We start from the raw sequence: 26791 nt of genomic DNA on the forward strand, positions 1-26791 counted from the left end.
TTATTTTTTCAGAAAGTATTTTAACCAATAGTTTAATACCTATTGGAATATCTCATCACAAATACATGGTTGAAAAGTTAAGAAAAAGTGTTCAAGATATCTCTATACTCCGTACAATCCAATTTGTACGTGAAGATATTCTAATTTTTTTTTTCTTCCTCTCAAAACTAATACAATAATAATTTAATTTGTCTTATTTCTTAATTTCAGGCGATGAGGTTGAGAAAAGCAGAAATTAAGAAAAAGAAAAAATAAAAATAAAAAAAGAGAACTTAAAAACAAATACACAGAAGAAGAGGAGGAGGAGAGAAAATACAAAGAAGGCGATCTTAGAGAAAGAAGGAGCGTAAAAAGCTTGAGATCGTTTGGCCATGGTGGTAGCGAGTTAAGCCTTTACCGAGTCAACTCGTTTGCAATCGATTTTAATCGCGCGATTCCCCGTTGATTACCGGGAAAGTATTTCCGGCGGCGGTTGTGGATTACTTTCAGTTGTATTGAAGAGAAAGAATAGCGAGATAAGAGATCGAGTAGATGACAATGAACGGAAATGGATACATCAAACATCGTTTCTATCGACAAAATGAACATCAATTAATTAAATTGCAAGCAAATGAGTCCATTATAAAACTGTGAATGAAGCAAATTAACAGAATTAAGCAAATGGGTATCAAAATCAATTGTGCACTGCAATATTCTGAATGAGAATGCAATCCAAATAAATTACAACAAAAATTAACACTATATAAAGAAAATAAAACTTAGGGCTAATTAAAGTGGAGGAGAAAGAAAGAGGACAGGATTAGAAGAGGAAACGACGCAGTAGCAACAATGGAGAAAGGCAGTCACCATTTTAAATAATTGGGTTTGTAATTGAATTAAATTGTAAGATAGTAGAGGGTATTTAAGTATATTTCATAGGGGACACCAAAAGTGATGTTACTGAAATGTCCCTCCCCTCTTGGCTTATATAATAGAGATGGAAGTCATATGCCTTTATCCAGCATAAAAATGCTTCTACAATCTTAAAACTAGAAACACAAAATCGTTTGATCAATTCATTCGCTGTTACTCGAAATTAATTACAATAATACAAACTCATTTTCATAATTTAGTCTTTTTGGTAAACTTCATTAATCGGCTTAATCCAGTGATAGTAATAAATATGATTTGATGGTTTCCAATGAATTTGGTCGACGCTTATAACCGCTTCTACGTTTACAATACTCAATTCAAATTGAATTTGTACCAATTGAGATTAGTTTGAACAGACAGAATCAAGAATTATGTATATCAATCTATTAACCAAAGCTTGATTGATTGGCGATGCAGGGGTTGATGACTTGATTATTTGTTGCATTTATTTTATGAATCAAACATGGAGATGGAGATACATGGACAAGTTAACAACCCTAGCTCTCATATGTTTTTGATAAAAATGAAGATGAATATATCAAATATCCCCATCTTCTAATTAGAAAATAAATTAACAAAAAGGGATCACATATGATGTGATTGTTTGGCCGGGAGCATCATCATCAAATGACCTGGAATGGAGAATTGTTATACATAGAGAATGAGAGGTTGAAGGAAGAGAGAGATTCGAGATGAAAAGAGGGGGAGGTTGGATATTTAATTAATCAATTTAATTAAATTTAATTAAGTAACGCATAGCAGTACATAACACTTGCGGTACATTACGATACATGTCATGTACTGTATACTCATTCCAATTAATGACCATGAAAGCCATACATAAGGCTTATGTTACTATATTGATTATAAACATTACACTTGTAGATAAATCCAGAATATTTAAGAGACATTATCCTGCAAAAGGCACTTTTTGCAATCATATTCTGCGCTCCTGGCTGAAAAAAGTATAGTTCAATCTAAAGATAAGTTCACTTATAACACCACCCATTTATAGATTATGAGCAGATAGTATATATTTTTCAACATACACATAAAATTTGAACATTATAATTTTTAGAAAGACGTTATTATAGAAAAAATCATGTACACAACAACTTCATGATGAAGAAAGACTCATCTTTTTCCATTATTAGATTTTAGGAACTCACTTACTGGTCAAAACTAGAATGGAAAAGACCAACCTATGTACATAGAGCTTCCAAGAAAAGAAACAGTAGCTCACTTGATTTTAAAGGACAACCAACAACTATAAGATGATTGTACTCCGAAAAGAGAAAGGTAAACTCATTGATAATTCAAGTATGGGATTTTAAAAACTACAGAATGCACAGACCATCTTCAAAGCTATGGCTGATTCACGTACTATATATAAATATATATAATATATATATATATAGGGTTAGGATCCGGTGAGAAGTGTTTTTGTGGTGAGAAGCGTGAGAAATAACATTATCCGTCAGATTAGAAAATATACGGTCCAGATTAAATTTGTACTCCCGTGGTTATTCTTCATCAAATATTATGAAAAGCTGGCCACCTCTTTCTTTGCAGGCAACCTCTGCTCTCCTTGGATAAAATATGGTATGGTCACGATAAGATGGAGTTTCTTGTTTTCCATTTTCTTCATCCTTCCAATTTTCAATGACATATACAACATTCATCCACAGCAGATACATCACGAGGACATTATAGATACATTGAAAATAATTTCGAGATACACTAGTATCATTTCATTTAATAAAAAAAGGTCCTGGAAAATCCATATAATCAATTGACATTTTCTCCATTATTTGGCTCAAAATCTGTTGCATCTCCATTTAAATATGGATTTCGCATTTGCATTCAAATTGAATATGAAAAAAATGGGCGAGAGGAGGTGCCAAAAGACGTATCGGTGGCACTTGATGTAGAGTATGACGAATCCGATCAATTCAAGTTCTTACTAATACAAGTTGTTCGAGATTCATTTAGAGGAAAGATAAAGAATCACACATAGAGTTATCTCGGTAGTGGTTTATGATAAAATGAATCAGGAAATTTTGAGATAAATTGGTTGCATATTAGAGATACATCAACAAATGTAGTACAGATACATCGGTAACGTACTAGTGATACATCATCCATATACTAGAGATACAATTATGAAAAGAAATCAAAAAAATAATTGGAATTCCTAACTCCTAATAAAGCACCATTGCACTCTTAACTAAATCCACTAAATTAATAGAACTCCAAATTAAACTAATTTTTTTACCATAAGTATTGATCGAGTAATCTCTTCATTCTTCAAGGTCACAAAGATGGCTAGCAATTTATGAGATTCGAGTAGTTTATTTTGATCGCAATCAATAAATCATGATGGATTTCGATGAACTACAGAGGTTGATAGGATTGCAAAGATGATTTTCTTTAGTTGTCTGGTTTTGGAGGAGATAAAAGTGCAGGAGAGAGAAGTGGGCAGCTCATATTTGAGGAGAGAGAAAGAAGAAAATGGGTCTATGTGGAACTTTGTGGGTACAACAACGTGACAGTTGGAAGCTTAATTGGGAATAAAAGTTTCTGAATTATCAATTTGACATTAATTACACGCGCCTGTTTTTGACCGTTCAATTCAGTTGATCGTAGGGCTATACACGCTTCTCACCGTATGAGCACTTCTCACGTGAGCCTTCTTCTATATATATATATATATATATATATATATATATATATATATATATATATATATATATATATATATATATATATATATATATATATATATATATATATATATATATATATATATATATATATATATATATTTACACCAAATGGGAATACACCTTATAATGAGAAGAATGAGAAGGAAGGTAAAGCGTCCGCGTGTACAGTCATACCAGATTTGCTCATTTGAATTTTTTTGCTCATTTGAATTTTTTTTGCTCATTTGAATTTTTCTGTTCATTTGAATTTTTTTTCCTCATTTGATTTTTTTTTTTTTTGCTTATTTCATTTTTTTGGATCAATTTTCTCTCTCCTTCCCAAGCAATCAACAATGGAAGAACCTTTATCCTCCTTGTTAGATTTTGTGAAACTCCTTGAATTGGAGTGTATTCCATTGATTCAATATATAGGGATTACAATATGAGTCCTAATATATTTAGGAACACTAATATGACTAGAAGTCTAATATACATCAAATATCCTAAGAGAGTAAATCCTAGTAGATTTCTATCTCTATCACACCCCCACAGTCGTAGCGGGAGGAGGGCGTACGCTAAGACTGGATCTGAAATCCAAAAACAAGTGTCGAGGAAGGCCCTTAGTGAAAATGTCTGCAAACTGATACCGCGAAGGAACGTCCCGTACATGACCCAACGCTACTTTCTCGCGAACAAAATGGATGTCCATTTCCACATGTTTGGTGCGCTGATGTTGGACGGGGTTGCTGGATAAATAAATAGCACTGACATTATCACAATAAAAAATGGTGGCCTGACGTAGAGGGCAATGTAACTCAAGAAGAAGGTTACGCAGCCAACATGCCTCTACAACGACGTTCGCGACGCCTCTATATTCTGCCTTTGCGCTTGATCTAGAAAGAGTAGGTTGACGCTTAGAAGACCAAGAAATAAGATTGTCGCCTAAGAAGCAACAATATCCCGAAGTCGAACGGCGAGTGTCAGGACACCCACCCCAATCTGCATCAGTATATGTAATCAAGCGTAAAGTAGATGTAGGATATAAATGTAATCCGTGATCAATGGTGCCCTGAATGTAGCGAAGAATGCGCTTTAATGCATTAAAATGAGGCTCCCTGGGATCATGCATGAAAAGGCATACTTGCTGAACCGCGTAGGCAATGTCATTTTTCTAACACTCCTCTTCATTTTCTCTCCCCTCCATCCTCATCCCTGACTACTCCAACTCCATTAATTCTCACAGAGATCTCGCTGCATAAATACTCACACTCCATCATCAAATCGAGGAAGAGCTTATCAAAATTTGTCAAAACCTCGATTTTTCTTCGTCAAATTCAAACCAATTATTTCCCCGAAATTGATAAAAATAATTTGCTCATTTAAATAAATGAGTAAAACAACTTTGCTCATTTGAGTAAATGAGCAAAGTAGACTACAAATGAGCAAAGAAATATTAAAAATAAGCAATCAAGAATTCAACTATGGCAGAAGCACCCTCACCTTCCTCCTATTCCTCCTGATTTTCTCTCTCCTCGCCTTATCCTCCGACGATGTCGCTACTAATGTCGATCTATTCTATTCTTAACACACACATATTCTCAATCAATTTGGGGGAAAGAGAAAACAACATTGAATACACATCGTGATAGATTTTTGGGTTGTATGATAAATGATTTGGGGGAATCTGAGGAGTGAGAAATTGAGGAAAGAGATTTTTTTTATTCAATTTTGTTACTGCGTTGTTGTTCTTAGAGGAAGAAAAGATGAGGAAGACAATGAAATAATAAATAAAAAACTATATTCCGTAATTGAGAAGCAGGTGAACCCAAAATTTAAAGATTCCTTCTTTCTTTAAAACTTCCAAAATGGAGTATTTAGTATTAAACAGATCCAATGATAGATAATGACGTGCGTGTGATACGAATCGTTGGATTAAACAGATCCAATGATAGATAATTTTTCTCATTCTTCTCAATATAAGGATCTTCTCATTGGAAGGGGACCATATATATATATATATATATATATATATATATATATATATATATATATATATATATAGCTCTGGAAGAATCTTCTTGTGTGTAAAGCTCTATTCATTACTTACACCAACAAAAAGAGGATATTAAAATGAGATGAGCTTAAGAAAAGAGGTGCACAAAATCTTACAAGATTATTAGTAACTTCAATTTCCATAGGCGAATATGCCGATTCATACAACAAATTTTTTTCAAGAGAAAAGCAGGTGCCTCTTTTTTTTTCATTTTTTATTTACACTGTAAAAATCAAACATTAATATTCAAGTAATAAAATATTCGATTAATTATCAGCACATCCATCCCCATATTCTGATGAACTGCATTTTCTCCTTTATATTACTGTCATGGAGTAGTTGGTTATTTTAACCAACCATGTAGACGCCTTGTGGACTATCAAATCGGATTATCGGTCGATTACGAGTATAATCTGATAATATTTTGTGCGAGGTTATGAATGCGTGATTTTTTATTTTTTCAGGTCACTTCGATTTTTCAGAGGGATTAAGTCACTTTTTGAAATCCTTTACTACAAGTATCCCACATAGGAAAAGTATAAATATCATGAAACGGAACTAGTATAAAATGGAAGAGAGAATGTTGGACAACTTACTTACCTGGATGAGGTCTATGAGCGATCAATAAGGCTCATGGCCTAGGCTGATAGGAAGGGTATTAGCCTAAGATCTCCCCATGTGGGAGAGTCTACGTCATAATTTGTGATAATGGGGGCCTGCGTTCGCGCGGCCCTCGTCTAATTCAATTCTTAAATTTTCTGTTAGTTTGAAAAACGTCAATAAATAGTGACATGTTATTCCTTGTACTAAATTTGGTTAAAATGAATGGTAAGAATGACTATGTTTGGTCTTTTACGTTTATACTTCCTTCGTTCCTAAATAGTTGCACCATTTTAACTTGTCTTGCTTTGACCTTAATTTTCTACCGATGAATAAAATTAACAATTATTATACAAAGTATTATTAGGTTTGTATTAATATGTATTTTAAATATATCAACATTTTATATTTTTACTAATACATAATTATAAGTATTGATGGTCAAACTTATGCGTTGGCAAACATAAAAGTCAAACGGTACAACTATTTAGGAACGGATGAAGTATATAAATCACCAACTGTAAAAGTATATTACGGGAAAAGTGCACAACGTTCAAACGTTTGCGAGTATTAAAATGGAGGAAGTATTATAAACAAGATCATCGAGTTTAGGATGCCAAAATTTCATTGGATAAACTGAGATATGTTTTCAGTTACCAACTTATATTGTATCTTAAAAATTAAAGACCAAAAGCATACTATCACAGAGAAAATAGGACTTAGGAGAGGAGTATATAATTTAAAGCTTTATACCTTGTACGAAGTATTATAGTTTGTGCAGTAAGATGATGAAGAACAAGAGGAATGGAGACTTGGAATATCTTGTGCTTTCTTATGGACGAGTGTCTTCGGATTTTGCGCGGCTCTTGTCCAACTCCATTCTCTGTATTTATAGCATTGGTTGGGGGACTGCGTTTGTGTAGGTCCTTCCCAGCTTCATTCTCTGTATTTTAAGGCCAAGTTAAGAACATATTTAACTAGCTAGCCTAATGCTTGGTGGTAAAAGAACAATCATACGTAGTAGTTAGAAGAGAGCAACAATTCATGATAACACATCTTTAAAAACTATCTCGTAATTGAATGCATTACTATTTACTTAGTTCTCCGTAGAACTTAAAAGACAACTAAATAATGTTGTGTCCAAGTGAACGTAGTACAGAATACATCAATTTATCATTCTTAAATTTTGCTAAGAGATATGAAAGGCTCTATTTCTATTTACATGAATCAAAGGCACTTGCATTCTGGGACAAAAAAGTGAACGGCATGGTTAAAGTATGTGCTGTCACATCTCATCGTGATTCCTAGTGATGCCCGATAACAGTTCACAGCTACGGCCAGATCAACTTTTCAGCTCAGCTCCACTTCAAGAACTTGGTAATGTCTTGTAGTTTGTAGGTACGGATTACATGCTGGTGAATAGGCTTCTGTAATGTTTTTCCATAATACATGATGACAATACCCGTTTGTAATTGGATTAGACAACTGTAATACTAATTATTTCCATCATACTTGAAAATGATACTGTATAATTAATGGAAGCTCCTAATGGAACTCCCTACAAAAATAAACGTATGCCACTTAATGCAGCGAGCACACGGTATTCTTTAGTAAAAGGCGAAAGAATAGTTCGCTTTGTGCTCACTGCGTGGTGAGTTTAACATAAATGATGGGCAGTTATTTGTAGTCTGTTCCAGATTGTATCTTCTTTCTTTTCCTATGTGGGAGTAATCTGCTAATTTTTCTGAAGCCTAAAACTTTGTAGACTATTTAGCTCTGAAATAAACAGATGAGCAATTGTATAATCGAATAACCTAAATGGAAAAAATGTCTAATCTTTTGATTTCTAATTCATCTAATTTAAACCGTTTAATCTACAATGCTGAAATAATTTTCAGTAATGGTATTCGATTAAATTTAGGATTTTAAGGCTCGTCATTGAGGTCAAGAAAACTGAAAGGGAAGGATTATGTGATCACTCTACAATAAAACAATGATAGATCATAGACATCATGCATGTGTAACCCGTCTGCTTAAGAATTGAATTGAATTACTGCCAAGTTAAAGAAACTAAAATCGGTTCTAGTTGAAGTACTTGTATTTGTTTGTTTAACAATGTTCATTAATTATTCAGATTTGTATTTTTGAATTGATGGGCTTTACCCTCGTAAGAGGGAGCCCTTCCAGAAATTCTCGATGGCCAAGGTCAAGCCCAGGCCAAGGAGGGGGTTTGGAAATAGTTTTCAACCAGCAATTGACGCGCCTCGGTTATTACCTCACTAGCTGCGTCATTGCCCCAAGCGCAAAGATAAGTTTGAAATGTTAGTGCTGCCCATTATATATTAATCATCAGAGGATGTTTAATTAGAAAAATGTGAGATGTGGGACAAAAACCGTTACCATTAGTACAAATATCGATGAAGCTTGTCTTAATTCATGTAGTTTGCATATTCAATCAAGTTTAGTAGTACTCCCTCCATTTCTTTTTGTTGTATCCGTTTTCATTTTAAGCGTTTTTTTTTGTTGTATCCGTTTCTATTTTTGGACATATATTTTTTCCTAAAATACCCTTACATTTCTATCTAATTACCAAAATACCTAAAGATTCTACCCATATTCCCACCTAAATTTCCCCACCCCTATTATTTAATTCTTTTCCCTTCCCCATATACCCACTCTCTCACCTTTTTTATCACCCATCATTATCACTCCTCTCTCTTACCTTATTTCTTTATTATTTTCTCTCTTCTTTTTTTTATTATAATCTCTTACATACAATTATTTTTCTTACATCCAATCATTTGTACCAATACAAACCAAGATTCCAATTTTCTTAAAAACTCCCCACTTTCTGAAATGGATACATCAAAAAGAAATGGAGGGAGTACTTCATATAAGATTCAAATGCCAAAAAAATCATATCAAGTAGATTTTCTCACCGGCTCTTAGTTTTTAGCTTAATTATTTAATAATCGTTAATTTTGTCACAACCTCTTCGTTTCCTTTCCACGAATTAGAAGATGGTCGTCCCGTTATCGTTTTTGGGTCAATTGGAAACAACCTCTCTGCAATTGCAGGGGTAAGGTTGCGTACACTCGACCCCTCCTTACCCCGCTTCTTGCGGGAGCCTCTTTGAGGCAATGAGGTAATGATAATGATAAATGATAATTTTGTCACAACATTACCTATGCAAAAACAGAGAAAGTATAGGGAAATAGGAAACCGTAGTCAAATTTGCATATACTCCGTATTGTCTGTTGGTACATGTATGATGTACTAATACTTGTTGGTTACAGCTTACTTTAAATTTTCAATGCATGATGTTGTGTTATGGACCTTATGGAGCCAGGGAAAGGACATTGGTTGTCTTCTTTAATTCTTCAATAATTACAGGCAAAACAAGGTGGGGGGATTGGATCATCAACTGATTCGGGTTTATCATGTAGGGTCTGATAATTTTGCTATCTGTAGGACCAATTTATCAATCAAGATATTGTCTAATTAATTTTCAGATTAATTAAACATATGGATCAGTAATAAACAATGTCTTCCCACATACTTATCAGTTTATCATACTTGAAAAACGAAACCGGTGATGGGTTTAAGGTTCTAAATACCCTGAACAGTATAATTATAAAAAGAAACAAAATCGTGGACGGCAGGATTCGAACCTGCGCGGGCAAAGCCCACATGATTTCTAGTCATGCCCGATAACCACTCCGGCACGTCCACAAGTTATGCTGTTAGGATTTCTAATTTATATATATTTTTCAATTAGTGTGAAATTTAAGTACAGCTTTGAAAAAAAAAAAAAAGCAATTCGCTCATATGATTATGGTAATATAGCCGGACCATTTAACATACGGAGTAATTAGTTTTATAATCACAAAATTAGTTAAGTGTTCAATCGCCAAGATAAACAAATCTAACCATTTTTTTAGAAGGAAAAATACACGAAAGTTAGGATAGTCTTTTTTTTAATATTGTATCTTAATTTAATACTGTCTAAGGAAGGGGCAATATCTTGATGAGTCTGAATTTGGTGACGTGTGACGTGGATACAAGCCTACAACATAATCTGTTGCACAATTGGCTTTCCGATATACATGCCTAGGTGTAGTTTATTGATCAAAGTGAGTGAGCAGATGCTTAACATCATTCATTATCAACTTAAATGTTTTAGGGACAATACCGAGTATGTTTTACCTTGCAAAATATTACCTCCGTTCCTTAAACTTCACTACACTTAATATTTGCACAAACTCCAGTGTACGGTGCACCCTCTCACATATTCTCTTGCGTGTGAGAAGAAAATGTGAGGGGAAACAACCAATGAGCATAAAAACACCCTTAGGTACACCATGCACCCGGATGTACCTAACAATTTTCATTTAATATACATTATATTTCATATACAACATAAAAAGAAATCAATACAAAAGTTTTTTTTTTTCAACACCGGGGATAAAAGATACTTCCTACATTCTTATTTACATGACACAATTAGGCTGTTGACATTATTCACACAAATTCATTTGACTTCCTTTTGTGATTTATACTTAAGAAAAAACATGGTCGTGTGGGGTTTTGTTAGATTCGTCTCAATAAATATTTTTTAAATATCAACTTTTATAATTTTCTCTTATCCATAATTGAAAATATTAATGTTTGAAATCGTGCATTGACAAACGTGACTAAATAATCGTGTCATGTAAATAAAAATATAGGAAATATTTACCAAAATCAGAAATATTATGGAGTAAAATTAATTAAAAAATATCAATAAAAAGAGCAAGCAATAATAACCAATTAAGTGTGGATTCTTAAATTACAAGCACGTATCACGTGCATATAAATCTAATAATCAATAAATTACCACCTTCAATTAGAGCTGTCAAAAACTGACTCGACCCGAAAACCCGACCTGAACCGACCGAACCCGTAACCGACCATGGCCCGAAATTTTGGTAAAACAGGTAACCCGAAACCCGACATGTACCCGACCCAAAAAAAACGATAACTGATTTTAACTCGATGTTGTATGACCCGAACCCGAACAGACACCCGACCGGAAGATAACCGATGATCGAACTGACCCGACTGAATAATGATTCGAACCCGATTCGATACCCGAAAATGACCTTAACCCGATTTTTACCACATAACCTGTTATGACTTGACCTGTGGAGTAAATATTTTACGCTTGAATATTTTAAGATGACTAAATCAGATATTGACTCGATCTTAAAACGTGTCCGAGAGTGAATCCGTCCTGAATTTTAACCGACCAAAAAATTATCCCCAAACCCGAGATTAAAAGATTCAAACCCGACTATAAAAGACCCAAACCCGAAATTAAACTCGACCCGAACCTGACTTGTACCCGAAATGGGAAAAAAACCTGACATGATCCGTCCGAAAACAAATCCGACATGCACCCGAGTGATAAAGTGACCCGACACAACCTGACCTGATGATGACCCGAACCCGAGATGACCTGACCCGAACCCAACCTGATGACATGTTTTAACAGCTCTACCTTCAATGAAACACAAGACTAGTGTTATATTCAATATCTAACAAAAGACTGTTGTGGAGAGCTAACGCTTCTGCAAGAATCGGACATGATATGCCAAGTTTGTATGTATTATGAACAACATTTTTATCCAAATGATTTCTAATAACAACACCCTCCAAAAACTATGATTAATCATTAATGGTAGTTCCTACAGTCCTGAACTCTCTCCAAAAAGGTACTACTACTTAATCACAGAGGAACGCTAACCGTTTGCTATCGCAATTTAGAAGGTGGACCATGGTGCACATAGAGCATGGTGCACCTTAAGAACATTAGTATATAATTAAAAGAACATCTGGTTACGTAAAAAGAACATCGACATATATTTTTTTATTATTTTTAATAAATTGTGATTTTTTATAACAAAAAGTAAAACATTATATTGCATGTTCTTTAGTCGTAGTGTCATGTTCTTTTGTTTATGCACATGTGTTCTTTTGGTGCACATGGTGCACCATGCTCTATGTGCGCCATGGTCCATAATCCACGGATTGGTTTGCTAACAAGTACTCCGTAAATATAATAACTATGATTAATGGAAGTTCCTAGAAGAACTCCCTCCAAAAATAAACGTATGCCACTGAATGCAGCGAACACACGGTATTCTTTAGTAAAAGGCGAAAGAATAGTTCGCTTTGTGCTCACTGCATGGCTGCGTAATTTGAACTGAACTAAGCTACACGTTTTTATACTGGTATTGTATCTTTGCGTTTCGTAATATTCAGTGTGGGATAAATCTTCACATTCATTTCCTTAGCACATGTTTGTTCCCTCAATGACTCAGTTGACAGGAGAAACAACAGCTTCCATTAAAATAGGTCTTTCAGATCCACGATATATATTGTACTCTGAAAGATCTAGATTTCACTCCTAAATTAGTTTCCTAAATTAATTTGTAATATGAGCTTCAGAAGTTGCAGTACCAAAAATTATGTGCAAACACTATAATCAATTTATCAATGGTATTGAAGTATGACAGTAACGTTACTAGCTTGTTAGGATTCAGTTTGTGGGCGAAAGAGAAGCTTGCTCTATGCTCACTGAACAACTTCACATAATGTGGGGAAGTAACATTCATTTCCTCTATATCTAACTGATGTTGATTTAAGCAACAACCCAGAACAAAGATAGAAAGAGTGACCACCAAACACATGCACAGAAATGTGACCACTTCGCTTCAAGTATCTTTCAATTCAAGTAGATACAACAAGAAACCCCTTTGTTAAAATCTGCAAATTAAATTGGCGAAATTGATGATGGGACAAAATAATAGAAATCTTGAAACGGCAGGATTCGACCATGATGCAAGCAGAGCCCACATGATTATTGTCATGCCTGATAACCACTCTTGACATGGCCGCTACATTATCGGATTTATGATACGCATCAATGCGTACATTGCAATTATAGCATCGATGTGTACATTGTAATCTAACACTTCCCACTTATGATGCACGGGACACCGGAAAAATATGACTCTTAACCACTACTCCCTCCGTATTTAATTATTTAAGGGATACACTTGCCTTTTCCGGCCGTATTTATTTAAGAGATACACTTGCTATTTTTAGTAACTTATCAACCCCACCATCTAATTAAATAATACATCTAATATACCCTATCACCCACCATCCTATTAAACAAATAATTTCATAAACCCACCCAACCCTCCACCCACCAAAATGACATGGTCCCCACATGTTTAATTATTAAAATATCTATTCAACCCCACTTGCGTTATTATTCAATTTTCATGTACCGATATTTATCACTAATAAAATGAATTATTTATTTATTTAAACTTATGGAAAGATTTTCATTAGCTATCAATCTCAGGCGTTCATATCTAAAAACCAACCTAGTCTATTTATGGGTTAGTTTTACATGAAAAAATTTCAGGCGTTCATATCTAAAAACCAACCTAGTCTATTGTTTATGGGTTAGTTCTACATGAAAATTTTTGAAAATATTTGACTTCAAATTGTAGGACTTTACCCTCGTAAGAGGGAGCCCTTCCAGAAATTCTCGATGGCCAAGGTCAAGCCCAGGCCAAGGAGGGGGTTTGGAAATAGTTTTCAACCAGCAATTGACGCGCCTCGGTTATTACCTCACTAGCTGCGTCATTGCCCCAAGCGCAAAGATACTTCTGACGTTGGAAATGTTTCTGATTAAATACTAAGCCTAAAAATGTTTATTTCATGATTGTCCGATGTGGGTATTGTTCTCAAAACACTTTTGACTCTGGAGTGGTTGAGGGGAAGTATGAGATCTGTATTAGTCGTACAAAAGGCTAGAATTTACTCGTATTTCTTATAACCAAGCTAGCCACCAGCTGGTTAAAATTGAGGATTGTTTTATTTTTATTTTTTTGTAAGGAAAGGTACAGGGAAGTTGAAGATCGTTGTTTTTGTCATCAATAATGACCTTTGTTACTTGTGTAAATCCATCTAAAACATACTAAACTCATTTGCAACTAAAAACAGTGTCATTTTGTCCAGGAGAATATATATAAATTAAAGTTCAATGATTATGATTGTGATACAAAATCCAGTGTCATCGCACAATATTATATTGTATGTTACACGGATTTAGTTATTAAAGCACACATGATTTTTGGGGGGAATACATAAGAAATTGATTGACAATTTAACCATCGAAAGATAATATGTGCGCAATACAATTCAAGGATACGCTTCGATGACATATTGAACTGCTTGAATAGGTTTGACATCAAAATGGCCAAACCCCGCCTTGTTAAGCAAACAACTCCATTCTTTGAAGGTCCTTTCTTTGCCGTTTGTTGTGTGAGCCAACATCACCATATCTAGAGTCAGTCTTGCATCTTCAAACTTATCTTCAGCGTCTTCTTCAATGACAGCTTCCACAATAATAACCTTCCCTTTGTCCTTTGGAATAGCCTCCTTACATTTCCTTAAGATTTGAATGCACTCCTCGTCTCCCCAATCATGCAACACCCACTGCGTTGCATAAATAACAAAATTACACTTGGATAGATAGATATTCGTAGTAACACTAATTGTTTCTTTATTACGATCTATACGAATAAGCACACGATGCACTCGTTTTCATTGTTTGCTCATGAGGAGCTCTCACGTACTACTTGCATATAAATGATCAAATTAATTGAGCAATAGTTCTAGGTATACGATCTATCTAGCTGTCCAATGGGAATTGCAATTTTGTTGGTTTAATTAGCATGTAATCGCAATATGATTAACTACTATATCCGTTTCAAAATGATCTTTACACTTTTCGTTGTAGTCTATTTTATAATGTTCTTTACAAGTATTATATTTGGACATGAAAATTTACTATCTTACCCCATAACATTTACTACGTACAACTTTCCATTCCCTTTTTCTCACTTAATACGGAGTACGTAGTAAAAAAATTCCTACACCTACCCATCTTTTTACACATCTTTCTTACTTTATCCATATTTTATTATATCCATCAATTTTTTGACGTACATTTTCTCATTTATTTTAATAATTGTGCAAGTAGTAACTGCAAATGTCGTTATGAATCAGAGGTAGTACTTACCGTGATGAATGCAACATCTGCTTTTGGGACACTCTCAAACATGTTACCACCAACATGTTGTACGCGCTCACAAATCACCCCTTGAGAAGCAACATGAGGAAGATCAAAGTTGATCCCTTGAATCCAAGGAAAACCCTTGACAAGCATAGACGAAGTGGTTCCATCTCCTCCTCCCACATCAACAAAACTCGAAACACCATCAAACAAAGCAGGACACCCCTTAATAATTTGAGGCACAACAACCCTTGCATCACAAGCCATAGCATCATTAATAAGCTTGCTATGAGCAAGATTATTACATGCATAGCTCCACACATCTTCCCCATTAGCTGCATCAAATGCCGAGTCCCCTTTCTCTTGAACGCGGTTGCTTAAGCCAAGCCAAGGGGCTAGCATTACCGGGCTGCTCTCGAGCTGTATAAAGGCAGCCATATTGTTTTCCCCTTTACTTAGCAAACGCCGAGAAAGGGGTGTTTGGGTGTAGACTAAGGTGCCTTGGCTTGTTTGGCTTTGCCTGAAAATTTTACGGTGAGCTAAGAACCTCATTACGCGGTAGAGGGAAGGTGGCGGACATTTAAGGGAGGATGCTAGCTCGGCTAGTGACATAGATCCACCATTTTTATGTAAGACATCGGCTATGCCAAGGTCAATAGCACATTTAACTATTGCCATCTCTGTGAAACCGAATACATATCTCCAAATATCTACACTTGCTTGTGCTTCTTCCTCCTCTTCCTTTCCCCTGTGCTCACCATTTGTTACATCTCTCAACACTGTTTGTTCCATTTTACTTGTGTGTTTGTCCAGCAAGCTAATATCAAGGCTTTCTTTATATAATGCTGGACATTTATTGCCCTCCATTTCTCCTGTGGTATGTCATTGGTTGATCGATCTTTTTATATAGGTCATAAAAGTTCATCACACCTAACACCTTTGTCTCATATAATTGCACTACACAGTATTCTTAATTATTGTTTAAAATCTTAATCTACACGAAATATATATTATTAATCTCTAAGACAATATCATTGACCTAGATGTAACTAATTTGTGGAGTATGTGTTACAAACTTACAAGTCGACAATCCTAGTAGTAGTGGGCTGGGCAGGTGATAAAAACAACAATTAATGTTTATGGCACCTAGTCACCAACAAGTAATTTACTTTTAGCAAATGATGTGGGAGGCAAGATATTTGGGCGTGATACACGAGCTTCTTTTCAACTACCCCGTACCTTTTAGCAAATGATTTGCAACTAATGACAGATTCAATTTAGTAAATAAATTACTCGTACAACGTTTTTTTTTCCCTCTTTTGTCCTTTGGTTGGTAGCAGTGATCAAGATCAAGTATGAACATAGAGACATAAAGTATTGGAAACCATAGTCAATTTGGCAATTATTCCATTCACTGTTAAATGTTAATGCTAGTATCAGCTGTTTTAGTTATGCTTTTTTCTAAAAGGGATCCTCCACATTGTTGAAGATTTTGTGTTTTTTCATTCAAAACATATGAAATTGTGAATAATACCAATTGTTCCGGTGTTGTAAAGATGGAAACAATGGGCTTCGAATGAAGGCCCTTTTGTATGTGTTGAAGATCTTGCTTGCTTTAATGAGTCGAGTCCGAATTCACCTGCACAAGAGCAAAGTCACTAGCCTCGGGGGTGTTTCCGAGGAAAGCCCCTCCGATGCCTAAGTAAGAATGATGCTCGGATTCTAGAGAGAAGTTCTCTAGAAGAGTAGTCTTAAGGCGATAAATTGGACGTACCTTGAGGTGTGAGCCTTGGCGGCCTATTTATAGTGTTTGCATAGTAAATGCCCATAGGTCATTTATTGCTATTGGGCCTTGGGCCTTAATGGATGGCTGACTAGCCATTGGTAGGTTTGATGCTGTTGTTTAGAGCCATTGGGCTTTGGACTTAGTGGCCCAATTGAGAATCAATTGGGAGCCCAAACAACATGCCCCCCAGACCCGGTCCATTTAGAATTAAATGGGTGGGTTTCCAGTTGTCAGAAGTCCAAAAGTTCCCTCTCTTTTTTGAAAAGGGATGATTTGCATTGATGACAAGTGTTTGGGATTTGCATTGTGTCGTGGAGATCGTGGGTTGACAGGAAGTTGATACGCTTCCCTTTTCTATAAATACCGGGCGCTAAACTTCCTTCAAACTTTACTTTCTCTCTCTTTTAGACAAACTTCTTCTCTTTTCCCGGCGATCGCGGTTTTCGAGTTTCTTCAGATCTACGAAATTCAGCCAGCTTTAGACTTCGGGAACTTGTGTTGTTCGTTTTATCGGCGAATTCCGCTTCGGAAAAAGGTAATTTGTTTCTGAATTCTCCTTACTTCTTCGTTCTTTCTTCTACTCCTCAATCTAAACCCTAGACCGAGAATTCGCGACCATGGCAAAGAATAAGGGCAAAAGTAAGTTCGTCGTTGGCTCCTCTAGTGAGAGGGAGGATGTGCCTTCGGGAAGGGTACAGAAAACTTCAAGGGGTCGGCCTTCGGAGAGGCCGGTGGAGAAACGTTCGACTGGTTGGGACGCTTCCAAAGATGGTGTTGTTGGCGGGTCTGGCGTGTCTGAACGCGCTACTTCTGGTAAGAAAGCTGGTTCTTCGGGTGTACGCCGTCCTTACCCTGAGTTTCCAGTTCATTGGACTGAAGCTGATCCGAAGGGCAAGTATGCCCCGATCTTGCATGAGACCACTAAGATCGATGGTCCGTTGGAGAAATCGGTCAGTGGTGACTGGTTGGTGGAGGCGAAGCTGGGGAACTACCATCGGAGGGCCGATGAGCTATACGGAATCCAGCACGCCTTGGGGTACTGGTGTGAGCTTCCCGATCAGGAGCGTCCTCGGGTGACTCATCCGCCGAGGGGGTTCATCTCTGTGTACACTCATCACTTGGAGAACGGTCTCCGTTTTCCCTTGGATCCATTCATTTCCGAGCTTCTGGTGTCGTACAACATCAGTTTGGCCCAACTTACACCCAAATCTATGAGGCACATCATCGGATTTAGATGGGTGTGCAATTTTGTTAACTTTCCCTGCTCTGTCGCCGTTTTTCGGGATCTCCACGATCTGTCTTTCAATCATGCTTCCAAGGGTGATGGGTATGGTTGGTGGACCATCATCAACAAAAAGTCCCGAAGGAGAGGGGAGCCGAACTATATTACGGCATACCCTTACCTCAGTTCCGACCATAATTGGAAGACGGAGTGGTTGCTTGTTCGCGTGCCGACGGATCTGAAGCATCCCAATTTTTATCGCCCTCCGAAGTGGTTTGTGACTCCTGATCCTGATATGGGAGGCGTGGCTGCTCCGGATCGGAACCATCACCACTACGTGGATCTCCTCCAGTGGTTTTTGGCTCGGGAGGACAACTACAAACTGCCGTCTAGCTGGCTCCCGAACCTCAACTACATCTTGCGGGGACATTCTTGCTGTCGCCGGTCTCAGCAGGATTTTTGACAGGGGTAGGTGTCTTTCGGCTGGGACCGTGTTTCAGTGAGTTTGTCCTCCTCCTTCTTCCCTCGTTTTACTGACTCGTTTTTGTGTTTTGTTTCTGCAGAGTACGGCTTTAGCTGCCTTGATCCTGTGATTTTGGGCATCTCTTTGGATCTGAAGACTATTCACGACTCGGCTCCTGATTACAAGTTCGGGAAAGAGAATCCTCGTAATCCTCGTTTGAAGGATTACGTGTTGTCTCCTTCGGGTGTTGCTCGGATATCCGAAGTTCAAGCTGATCCGTGGGATTCTGCCTCCTCTCCCGAAGCTGTTCCAGTGAAGGTCGTGCTTCCTGATTTGAGGACAACTTCAGATCCGGTGAGTGTTTCTATAGGCTTGGTTTTTGTTTGTCTTTTCTTTCTTTTTGGTTGGCCGTCGGCTAACGTCTTGGTCCTGGACCATCTTTCTAGGGTCCTGGGACTGACGCTGTGCCGCGTGCCGTTCCTTCGGTTTCATCTCCGGCTCGGATAGATATCTCTTTATCTAGGAACCGGGTACTTCATCCTTTTTCTTTATTTCCTCCTTTGTCTTCCTCTAAATTTATTGACCCTTGGTCTCCCTTTTTAGGATCAAAGGAAAAGGAAGGGTAGCACTCTTCTGAGGTCTTCCGCGCATCCGAAAAAGGCGAAGGCTTCTCAGTCCTCGGAGAAGGTATTTGCTCTGACTTGGAGTTTTCTTGTAGTCCGTCTTTCCCTTCTTCGAAGCTGATCTTTGAACGCTTGTTTTGTAGGAAACGGTTTCGGAAGACATGCCTCCTCCCAAGAATCTCCTTCACTTCATGCCCTTGCCAGGGCAGAAGTTAAAGAGTGTGGTGGTTGCGGAACCGCCGCCCGTGGATCAACCGTTGGCTGAGGAAGATACCATCCCCTCTCCGCTGAAGCCGTCTACTGCTTTAGGGATCGAGATCCAGGATATCACCAAGGTGATGGAGGCGATTGAAGCCGACCTTGTTCCTGGCTCGGATGCCCCTATCGTGGCCGAGCAGAAGAAGGAATCTGCTGACGTTTCTCTCGAAAGAGAGAGAAGTCCAGATAAGGAGATGGTGGACCTCACAGGCCCCAATGTTGAGGTTCCCGAGGCTGAGAAGGAAGTTCCCTCTGCTGAGGAGGAGCAGCCCGAACAGGGTCTGACGAGGAAGAGGCGCCACTCGACCTTGGGTTCTACTTCGACCTCGGCCCTGGATAGATTGATCCATGCTGACCCTTGCTCGGATGTTCCGCTGAAACGGATCCCCGAGGAAGTAAGGGAGGCGATGGCTCGCTATGCTAGGGCTCCGGTTTTGGGGGAGAATCCCATGGCTCACGTGGGATCTTTGGTGGGTCCCGAAGCTGCTCGGGAGAATCTTCTTCGGGCCAACCCGCAGTGGAGGGTTCCTGGAGCTGAAGAGAGGAACCCGGCTATGATGGCCCAGTACTATCTGAATGAGGTAAGTGTTGGATTTTCTCTTTGAGTTGTGTTTTTTTATGTTTTTCCTACTTTTTCTCATCTTTCCTTCGCTCCCAGGCTGTTTTCTGGTCCTCGTTCGCTTCCGAGTGTAGCTCGGTTGAGGAGAGACAACTGAGGAGATATCAGGAGGCTTATGCTCGTGATATTCCTATCTTGGACCAGAAGGCTGGGCAGCTCTTCTCCGAGCTTGTGGAGGTCAAGCAACTGTACCTTCAGTACAGTCGTGAGGCTAGAGCTTCAGCTGAGCAGATCGGGGCCGAAGTTGGGAAGCTCACCTTCCAAGTCGAAGAGGATGCTGAAAAAATAGCTTCCTTCGACAAGGAGAGGAAAGATATGGCCGCCAAGTTTGCGAGCGAACTTGAAGAAAAAGACAGACTTCTCAAGGAGATGACGTCTAAATTTGAGGCGGCCGATAAGCAGAGCCAGGATGCGGAGGCGAGGCTACATCAGTTTGTCAAGCATCGGGAGATAATTCGGAATCAAGCTGACAAGGTGCCTGTTCTCCAGCTGAAGATCCGAGAGAAGGATGTGGCCATTCGGAAGTTGGAGCAAGAGTGAGTTGACCTCTACACTGCTGATCAGTGTAGAGAGCAGTATTGGAATGGCATCCTGGGTGCTCGGCGCATGTTTGCGAAGCATATGCCTCATTTCCCTTGGAATGAGAAAGTTCCTCTCTGGATGAGGGCCCAGGATCACTTGGTGGAGTGCCAGGCTGATCGAGACGAGGCTGAAGTTGAACGCCAAGCTGCTCTTGCAGAGGCTCGGGCCCAGAAGGAGAATTCCGAAGGTGACACTACTGCTGGGGGTTCTTCGAAGGATGATCCCCTAGGGGCTGCTCCTGAGACTCCCAAGAGTTAGGGATTCGGGCAGTCGTCTTCTTCAGAGTCGGTCGGTTCCAGTTGAGGACTTCCGAATGTGTGCTTGCCTTTCCCCCTTTTGCCTCGGCGCTGCGTTGTACTTGTTTCTTTTTGCTTTCTTAGTACTTCGGTAGGCCGGTATTGTCTGTTGATGGCTGCCGATTTTAACTGTTTCATTTTGTTTTCAATTTTTGAGGGTCCTCGGGTATGTACCGAGCTGTTTGATGTATTTGTATTTCCCCCAAATATTGAATGAAAAATGAATGTTTGTTACTTGGCTGCCTCTTTTCAATTTTTTGCACTTCCGGAGTTTTAAGTCTTTGAATCCGTAGATTTTCGAGCTCTTCTTCCTGTAGACTTGCTAAGAAGCCTTTTGATTTTGCGAGTTCTTCAAATCCGTAGATCTGTTAAGGGACTCTTTAATTTTGCGAGTTCTTCAAATCCGTAGATCTGCTAAGAGACTCTTTAATTTTGCGAGTTCTTCAAATCCGTAGATCTGCTAAAAGACTCTTTAATTTTGCGAGTTCTTCAAATCCGTAGATCTGCTAAGAGACTCTTTAATTTCCAGACTCTTCAAATCCGTCGATCTGCTCAGAGGTCTGGATTGTTCTTCCGATCTCTTGTGGTTCGGAAACCTGGGCAAGAGATCGCTAGTCTGCCTCTTAGTTATGACTTTGGCGATCCGTGGATCTGAGCCGAAGTTTTATAACTTGATTCGAGCGACTGTTTGTTGCGAACAGGGTTTATCTGGGTATCGCGAATCCGAGGATTCTGGACGATTCCCCGAAGTGTATGATTTGGTCATTTCTTGCATTTTATCAAGGAATGGGCAAAGTCAACCTGCTTTTAGTCTCGGATTGATCAGATCCGAGGCTGCATGTATATATAAAGGGACAATAAATATAGAGATAGGTTTAATGAAACACATGGTGCCAACGGCTTTCCTCTTCTCATTAAACAACTTACTTGGCTTACAGACAGAGATCATACAAAATATTTCTTGAGAATATCGGTATTCCAATGGTTCTTCAAGATTGTTCCATCTAACTGTTTCAGCATAAACGTGCCTGACCTTTTTTCGGAATGGATGATGTATGGTCCTTCCCAGGTGGCTGAGAGTTTGCCATGGATCCGTCCTTTCTGAACCGAGGCGGCGTTTCTGAGTACTAGATCACCGACTTTTAGGGGTCTAGCGTTGACTCTTCGATTGTAATGCTTGTTGACCCTTTGCAAATAAGCTGCGTTGAGTGTCCTCGCATCGTTCCGAGCTTCGTCTAGTAGGTCGAGAGCTTCGGACAGAAGTTGGTTGTTGCTTTCTCCTTGGAGCCCATCATACCTGATGTATGCCTGGATCCTCAAGCTTTCTGCTCCGATTTCCACAGCGATGACAGCTTCGGATCCATATACAAGGTGGAACGGTGTTTGCCCGGTAGCTTCTTTCTCAGTGGTCCGAAGGGACCATAGCGTTCCGGGTAGCTCTTCTAACCACTTGTTTTTGTCATCCTCGACTCTTTTCTTGAGTGCGTTGAGGATGAGTTTGTTAGCAGCTTCGGCTTGCCCGTTGCTTTGTGGGTGGCAAACTGCCGAGTAAGCTAGGTGTATGCCGAACTGTTTGCACCATTTTTGTAGCGGGGTGTTGTCGAACTGTTTCCCGTGGTCGAAGACCATCAGTCTTGGTATGCCGAACCTTGTGATGATGTTCTGCCATATGAACTTGCGGACCTGAGGTTCGGTGATGGAGGAGACAGCTTCAGCTTCGATCCATTTGCTAAAATAGTCGACTCCTACAATCAACCACTTCTTCTGGTTCGTAGCTGAGGGGAAGGGACCAATGATGTCTAACCCCCACTGTGCGAATGGCAAGGGATACAGTGTTGATTGTAGGGTTTGAGCTGGTTGATGGATAGCAGGTGCGAACTTTTGGCATTTCTCGCATTTCCTTGCCATCTGCTTTGCCTCGGAAACCATAGTGGGCCACCAGTATCCGGCCCGAAGGGCTTTGTGTGCCAATGTCCTGCCTCCGATGTGGTTTCCGCATATCCCGAGGTGGATTTCTCTTAGGATGTAGTCAGCGTCTGTTGGACCCACACATTTTAGCAGCGGAGCGGAGAATGATTTCCTCACGAGCTCTCCTTCGGCGCTGATGATGAACCACTTGTTGAATCTTTTCAGTTTTCTCGCCTGCAGCTTATCTTCGGGAAGTTCTCCCCTTTCTTTGTATGCAATTACTGCGTCCATCCAGCTGGGTTCGGTACGTAAACTGCATACTGTGGTGGGTAGCAAGTCAATGCTTCTCTCTTGGTGAACTTCCACGTGGACCGACCTGTTTAGGTCGATGAGTGTTGAGCTTGCGAGTTTTGACAGTGCGTCTGCTTGCGTGTTTTGTCCTCGGGGGATGAGAATGACTTCAAAGGATCTTAACTTTGACGTTAAGGATTTAATTTTTGCTAAGTAAGCTGTCATGCTGGGCCACTTGGCTTCATACTCCCCTCGGATCTGGTTGGCTACAAGCTGGGAATCAGTTTTGAGGCAAACATGCTCGGCCTCCAGGGATAAGCAAAGCTCTATCCCTGCGATTGCGGCCTCATATCCGGCCTCGTTGTTAGTTGCTTTGAATCCGAACTTCAATGCATACTCTATGCTTTTCCCCGTTGGGGGGATTAGTACAACTCCTACTCCTGAGCCGTTTACTGTGGAAGATCCGTCAGTGAAGACCTCCTAAGTGCTTTTCGTATCATCCAGCATTTCCTGGTATGAGCACTCGGCCAAGAAGTCTGCCAACGCCTGTGCTTTGATGGCGGTCCTCGGCTGATATTTGATGCCGAACTCTGATAGTTCGAAGGCCCAGACAGCCAATCTTCCTGACCTCTCTATTTTGTCGAGTACTTTCTCGAGCGGTTGGTCAGTTAGTACTGTGATCTGGTGGGAGTCGAAGTATGGCCTCAGTTTTCGTGCAGCTACCACCACTGCATATGCAACTTTCTCGATGAGCGGGTACCGAGTTTCGGCCCCTGTGAGTGTTCGGCTGGTGAAGTAGATTGGCTGTTGCTTCTTCTCTTCTTCCCGAAGAAGCACTGCGCTGACGGTTCCAGGGCTGACTGCGACATATAGGTACAGGGTTTTCCCCTCCTTTGGTCTGGCCAGTGTCGGCAGTTGAGCTAGGTGGGCTCTGAGTTGCTGAAAAGCCTCCTTTTGCTCCTGCTCCCATATCAGTTCGGGATCCACCTTCCTCGGGACCCCCTTTTTCTTGACTGGTTCTGCTTCTCCCCCGGGGAGGCTCTTTGGTTTTAGTGCTTTGAAGAAGGGGGCTCCCTTGTCCGAGGCTTTTGATATGAACCTTGTTAGTGCGGCTAACCTGCCGGTTAGCCTCTGCACGTCTCTCTTGGTCCTCGGCTCGGGTAAATCCAACGCCGCTTGGACTTTGTCCGGGTTCGCATCGATTCCTCTTTCGCTCACCATGAATCCGAGGAACTTCCCTGACTTCACCCCGAAGACACATTTTTTTGGGTTCAGCTTCATGCTGTATTTCCTCAGATTTCCGAAGGTCTCTGCCAAGTCTTTGACATGGTCTCCCTCCTTGATGCTTTTTACGATGGATTCATCCACATAGACCTCGACATTCCTCCCTTTCTGGTCGGCGAAGACGTGATCAACTAGCCTCTGGTAGGTAGCGCCGGCATTTTTCAAGCCGAAAGGCATCATTTTGTAGTTGAACACTCCTGCGCTCGTGATGAATGCTGTCTTTGCCCTGTCGTCGGGGTGCATGAACACTTGATGGTAGCCTGAAAAGGCATCCATGAAGCTGAGCAATGCATGGCCGCTGGTGGAGTCAACCAATTGATCTATCCTTGGCAGGGGATAGCAGTCTTTGGGGCAGGCTCGGTTCAGATCTGTGAAATCCACGCACATTCGCCAAGAGCCGTTCGCTTTCTTGACCATCACCACGTTGGCCAACCATTTTGGGTACATGCATGGCTCGATGAATCCGGCCTCCTGCAACTTTTTCACCTCTTCGGCGATGGCTCTGTTTTTCTCCGAGGAGTAATTCCTCTTCTTTTGTTTGATTGGCCGAGCTTCAGCGTTGACGTCCAGCTTGTGACAAATCAGCTTCGGATTTATCCCTGGCATATCTGCTGCTGACCATGCAAAAATGTCTTTGTGATCCCTGAGTAGTTGGATCAGATCGATTCGGAGCCCCGAGCTTAGGCCCTTGCCTATTCGGACGCTCCTGTCTGAACCTTCTTCGAGGAAGATATCCTCCATTTCTTGATCTGGTTCAGGAGACAGGGTTTCGGGGCGGGCATCGACCTCTGCGGGAGATAAGCTGCTCATGCCTTCTTTTCTCCTTTTTGCCTCACTCTCCTCTCCTGGAGCATCTTTCTCCGCCTCCGAACCGTCTCCTAATTTGGGCTTTCGGACGGCGGTGTGGCAGGTTCTTCTCGCAACCTCTTGATCACCTCTAATTCGTTCGGCGAATCCTGCATCCGAGACGTATATCATCAGCTGATGGTATGTGGAGGGGACTCCCTGCATCTTGTGAATCGTGGTTCTTCCCATGATTACGTTGTATACGGAGTCGCAGTCCATCACCAGAAATTCGTCCCGAAGGGTTTTTGCTGCTTGGCCTTCGCCCACTGTGACTGGCAAGGTGATCTTTCCTCGAGGGATAGCTGCGGATCCGTTGAATCCGATCAGGGGGTAACTGACTTTCGTCAATGCTTCCTCTGACTCTTCGAGGATCAGTTGCTCGAAGCAGTTTCTGAAGATGATGTTGACGGCACTTCCTCCGTCGACCAACACTCGGTGTACGTTGTGGTTATTGAGGTCCATGGAAATGACTAGAGGATCGTCATGTTTGTACTGGACTCCGAAGCAATCATCGGCAGTGAAGGTCATGTTCGGGGGGTGTGGTTGGTTGTCTCCCACTGCGCTGAAGTTGACTCGATGGGTGAGAGCTCTTAGGTGTTTCTTGCTGGCCTGGCCAGACTTCTGTCCCCCGAACACCACTAGGATGTCATTCTTCTTGTGCCCTGTTGCTTCGTAGACCCTTTTCTGGGGTTGCTCGTGTTGTTTGCCACTTGCGGCCTTTTCTTTTTCCTCCCTTCGGTCTAACAAGTATTGTTTCAGGTAGCCTCGGCGAACGAGGTCCTCAATGTTGTCTTTCAGCGAGTTGCATTCTTCGGTGTGGTGACCGAAGTCATCATGAAACTCGCACTATTTGTTCTTGTTTCTCCGAGCTGGGTTGGACTTGAGCTTCCCAGGTAGTTTCCACTTTTCATCATTTCTGTTGAGGCTAAAGATTTCTTTTCGGGGCAGAGCTAGTGGAGTGTAGTTAGTGTATCTGGGTTGAAGTTCACCCCTTCTCCCGTCTTTCTTCGGGCTCATCTCTCTAACTCCTACTTTCTCCTTCCCTTTCCTTGAGCCGCCCTCGGGCTTGCTCTGGGTATTTTTTGTGTCTCTCGGATCCGACGATCCTTTCAACCTTGCAGCGGCTTTGTTGAACTCTTCGGTTCTGATGAACGCATCAGCCATTTGGAGCACGTCGGCTATTATGGAGGGGTTTTTCATCGAGAGC

The 26791-nt window shown here is 40.2% G+C and overlaps 1 protein-coding gene, 5 non-coding genes and 1 pseudogene across 6 annotated transcripts; 1 reads left to right on the plus strand and 6 right to left on the minus strand.

Moving 5' to 3' along the window:
- Nucleotides 1–6262: 6262 nt before the first annotated feature.
- Nucleotides 6263–6406, plus strand: LOC130460287 (uncharacterized; annotated as a pseudogene).
- A 1403-nt stretch (nt 6407–7809) lies between these two features.
- LOC130460474 (U5 spliceosomal RNA) lies at nt 7810–7924 on the minus strand. The gene has a single exon (XR_008920333.1). It is a non-coding gene; the product is annotated as a U5 spliceosomal RNA (small nuclear RNA).
- A 501-nt stretch (nt 7925–8425) lies between these two features.
- Nucleotides 8426–8580, minus strand: LOC130460397 (U4 spliceosomal RNA). Its single transcript, XR_008920275.1, has one exon. It is a non-coding gene; the product is annotated as a U4 spliceosomal RNA (small nuclear RNA).
- A 1340-nt stretch (nt 8581–9920) lies between these two features.
- TRNAS-AGA (transfer RNA serine (anticodon AGA)) lies at nt 9921–10002 on the minus strand. Its single transcript has one exon. It is a non-coding gene; the product is annotated as a tRNA-Ser (tRNA).
- Nucleotides 10003–12387: 2385 nt separating this feature from the next.
- On the minus strand, nt 12388–12502 carry LOC130460497 (U5 spliceosomal RNA). The gene has a single exon (XR_008920354.1). It is a non-coding gene; the product is annotated as a U5 spliceosomal RNA (small nuclear RNA).
- A 1333-nt stretch (nt 12503–13835) lies between these two features.
- LOC130460408 (U4 spliceosomal RNA) lies at nt 13836–13990 on the minus strand. The gene has a single exon (XR_008920283.1). It is a non-coding gene; the product is annotated as a U4 spliceosomal RNA (small nuclear RNA).
- Nucleotides 13991–14353: 363 nt separating this feature from the next.
- Nucleotides 14354–16290, minus strand: LOC110789312 (acetylserotonin O-methyltransferase). The gene is made up of 2 exons (XM_021993964.2): nt 15413–16290; nt 14354–14826 (listed from the first exon to the last, which is right to left on the minus strand). The coding sequence occupies exons 1-2, from the start codon at nt 16271–16273 to the stop codon at nt 14530–14532; spliced, it is 1158 nt and encodes a 385-aa protein (XP_021849656.1). The 5' UTR covers nt 16274–16290; the 3' UTR covers nt 14354–14529.
- Between the last annotated feature and the right edge of the window lie 10501 nt (nt 16291–26791).

This window comes from Spinacia oleracea, chromosome 4, assembly GCF_020520425.1.
Source record: "Spinacia oleracea cultivar Varoflay chromosome 4, BTI_SOV_V1, whole genome shotgun sequence".
NCBI classification, from domain to species: Eukaryota; Viridiplantae; Streptophyta; class Magnoliopsida; order Caryophyllales; family Amaranthaceae; genus Spinacia; species Spinacia oleracea.

Bases quoted from the DNA above. Each gene is read 5' to 3' on its own strand.
- LOC110789312 (XM_021993964.2), bottom strand. From the start codon at position 16,273: ATGGAGGGCAATAAATGTCCAGCATTATATAAAGAAAGCCTTGATATT. The intron at 14,827-15,412 runs GTAAGTACTACC...TATGCAACGCAG, and splicing joins CAGATGTTGCATTCATCACG to TGGGTGTTGCATGATTGGGG.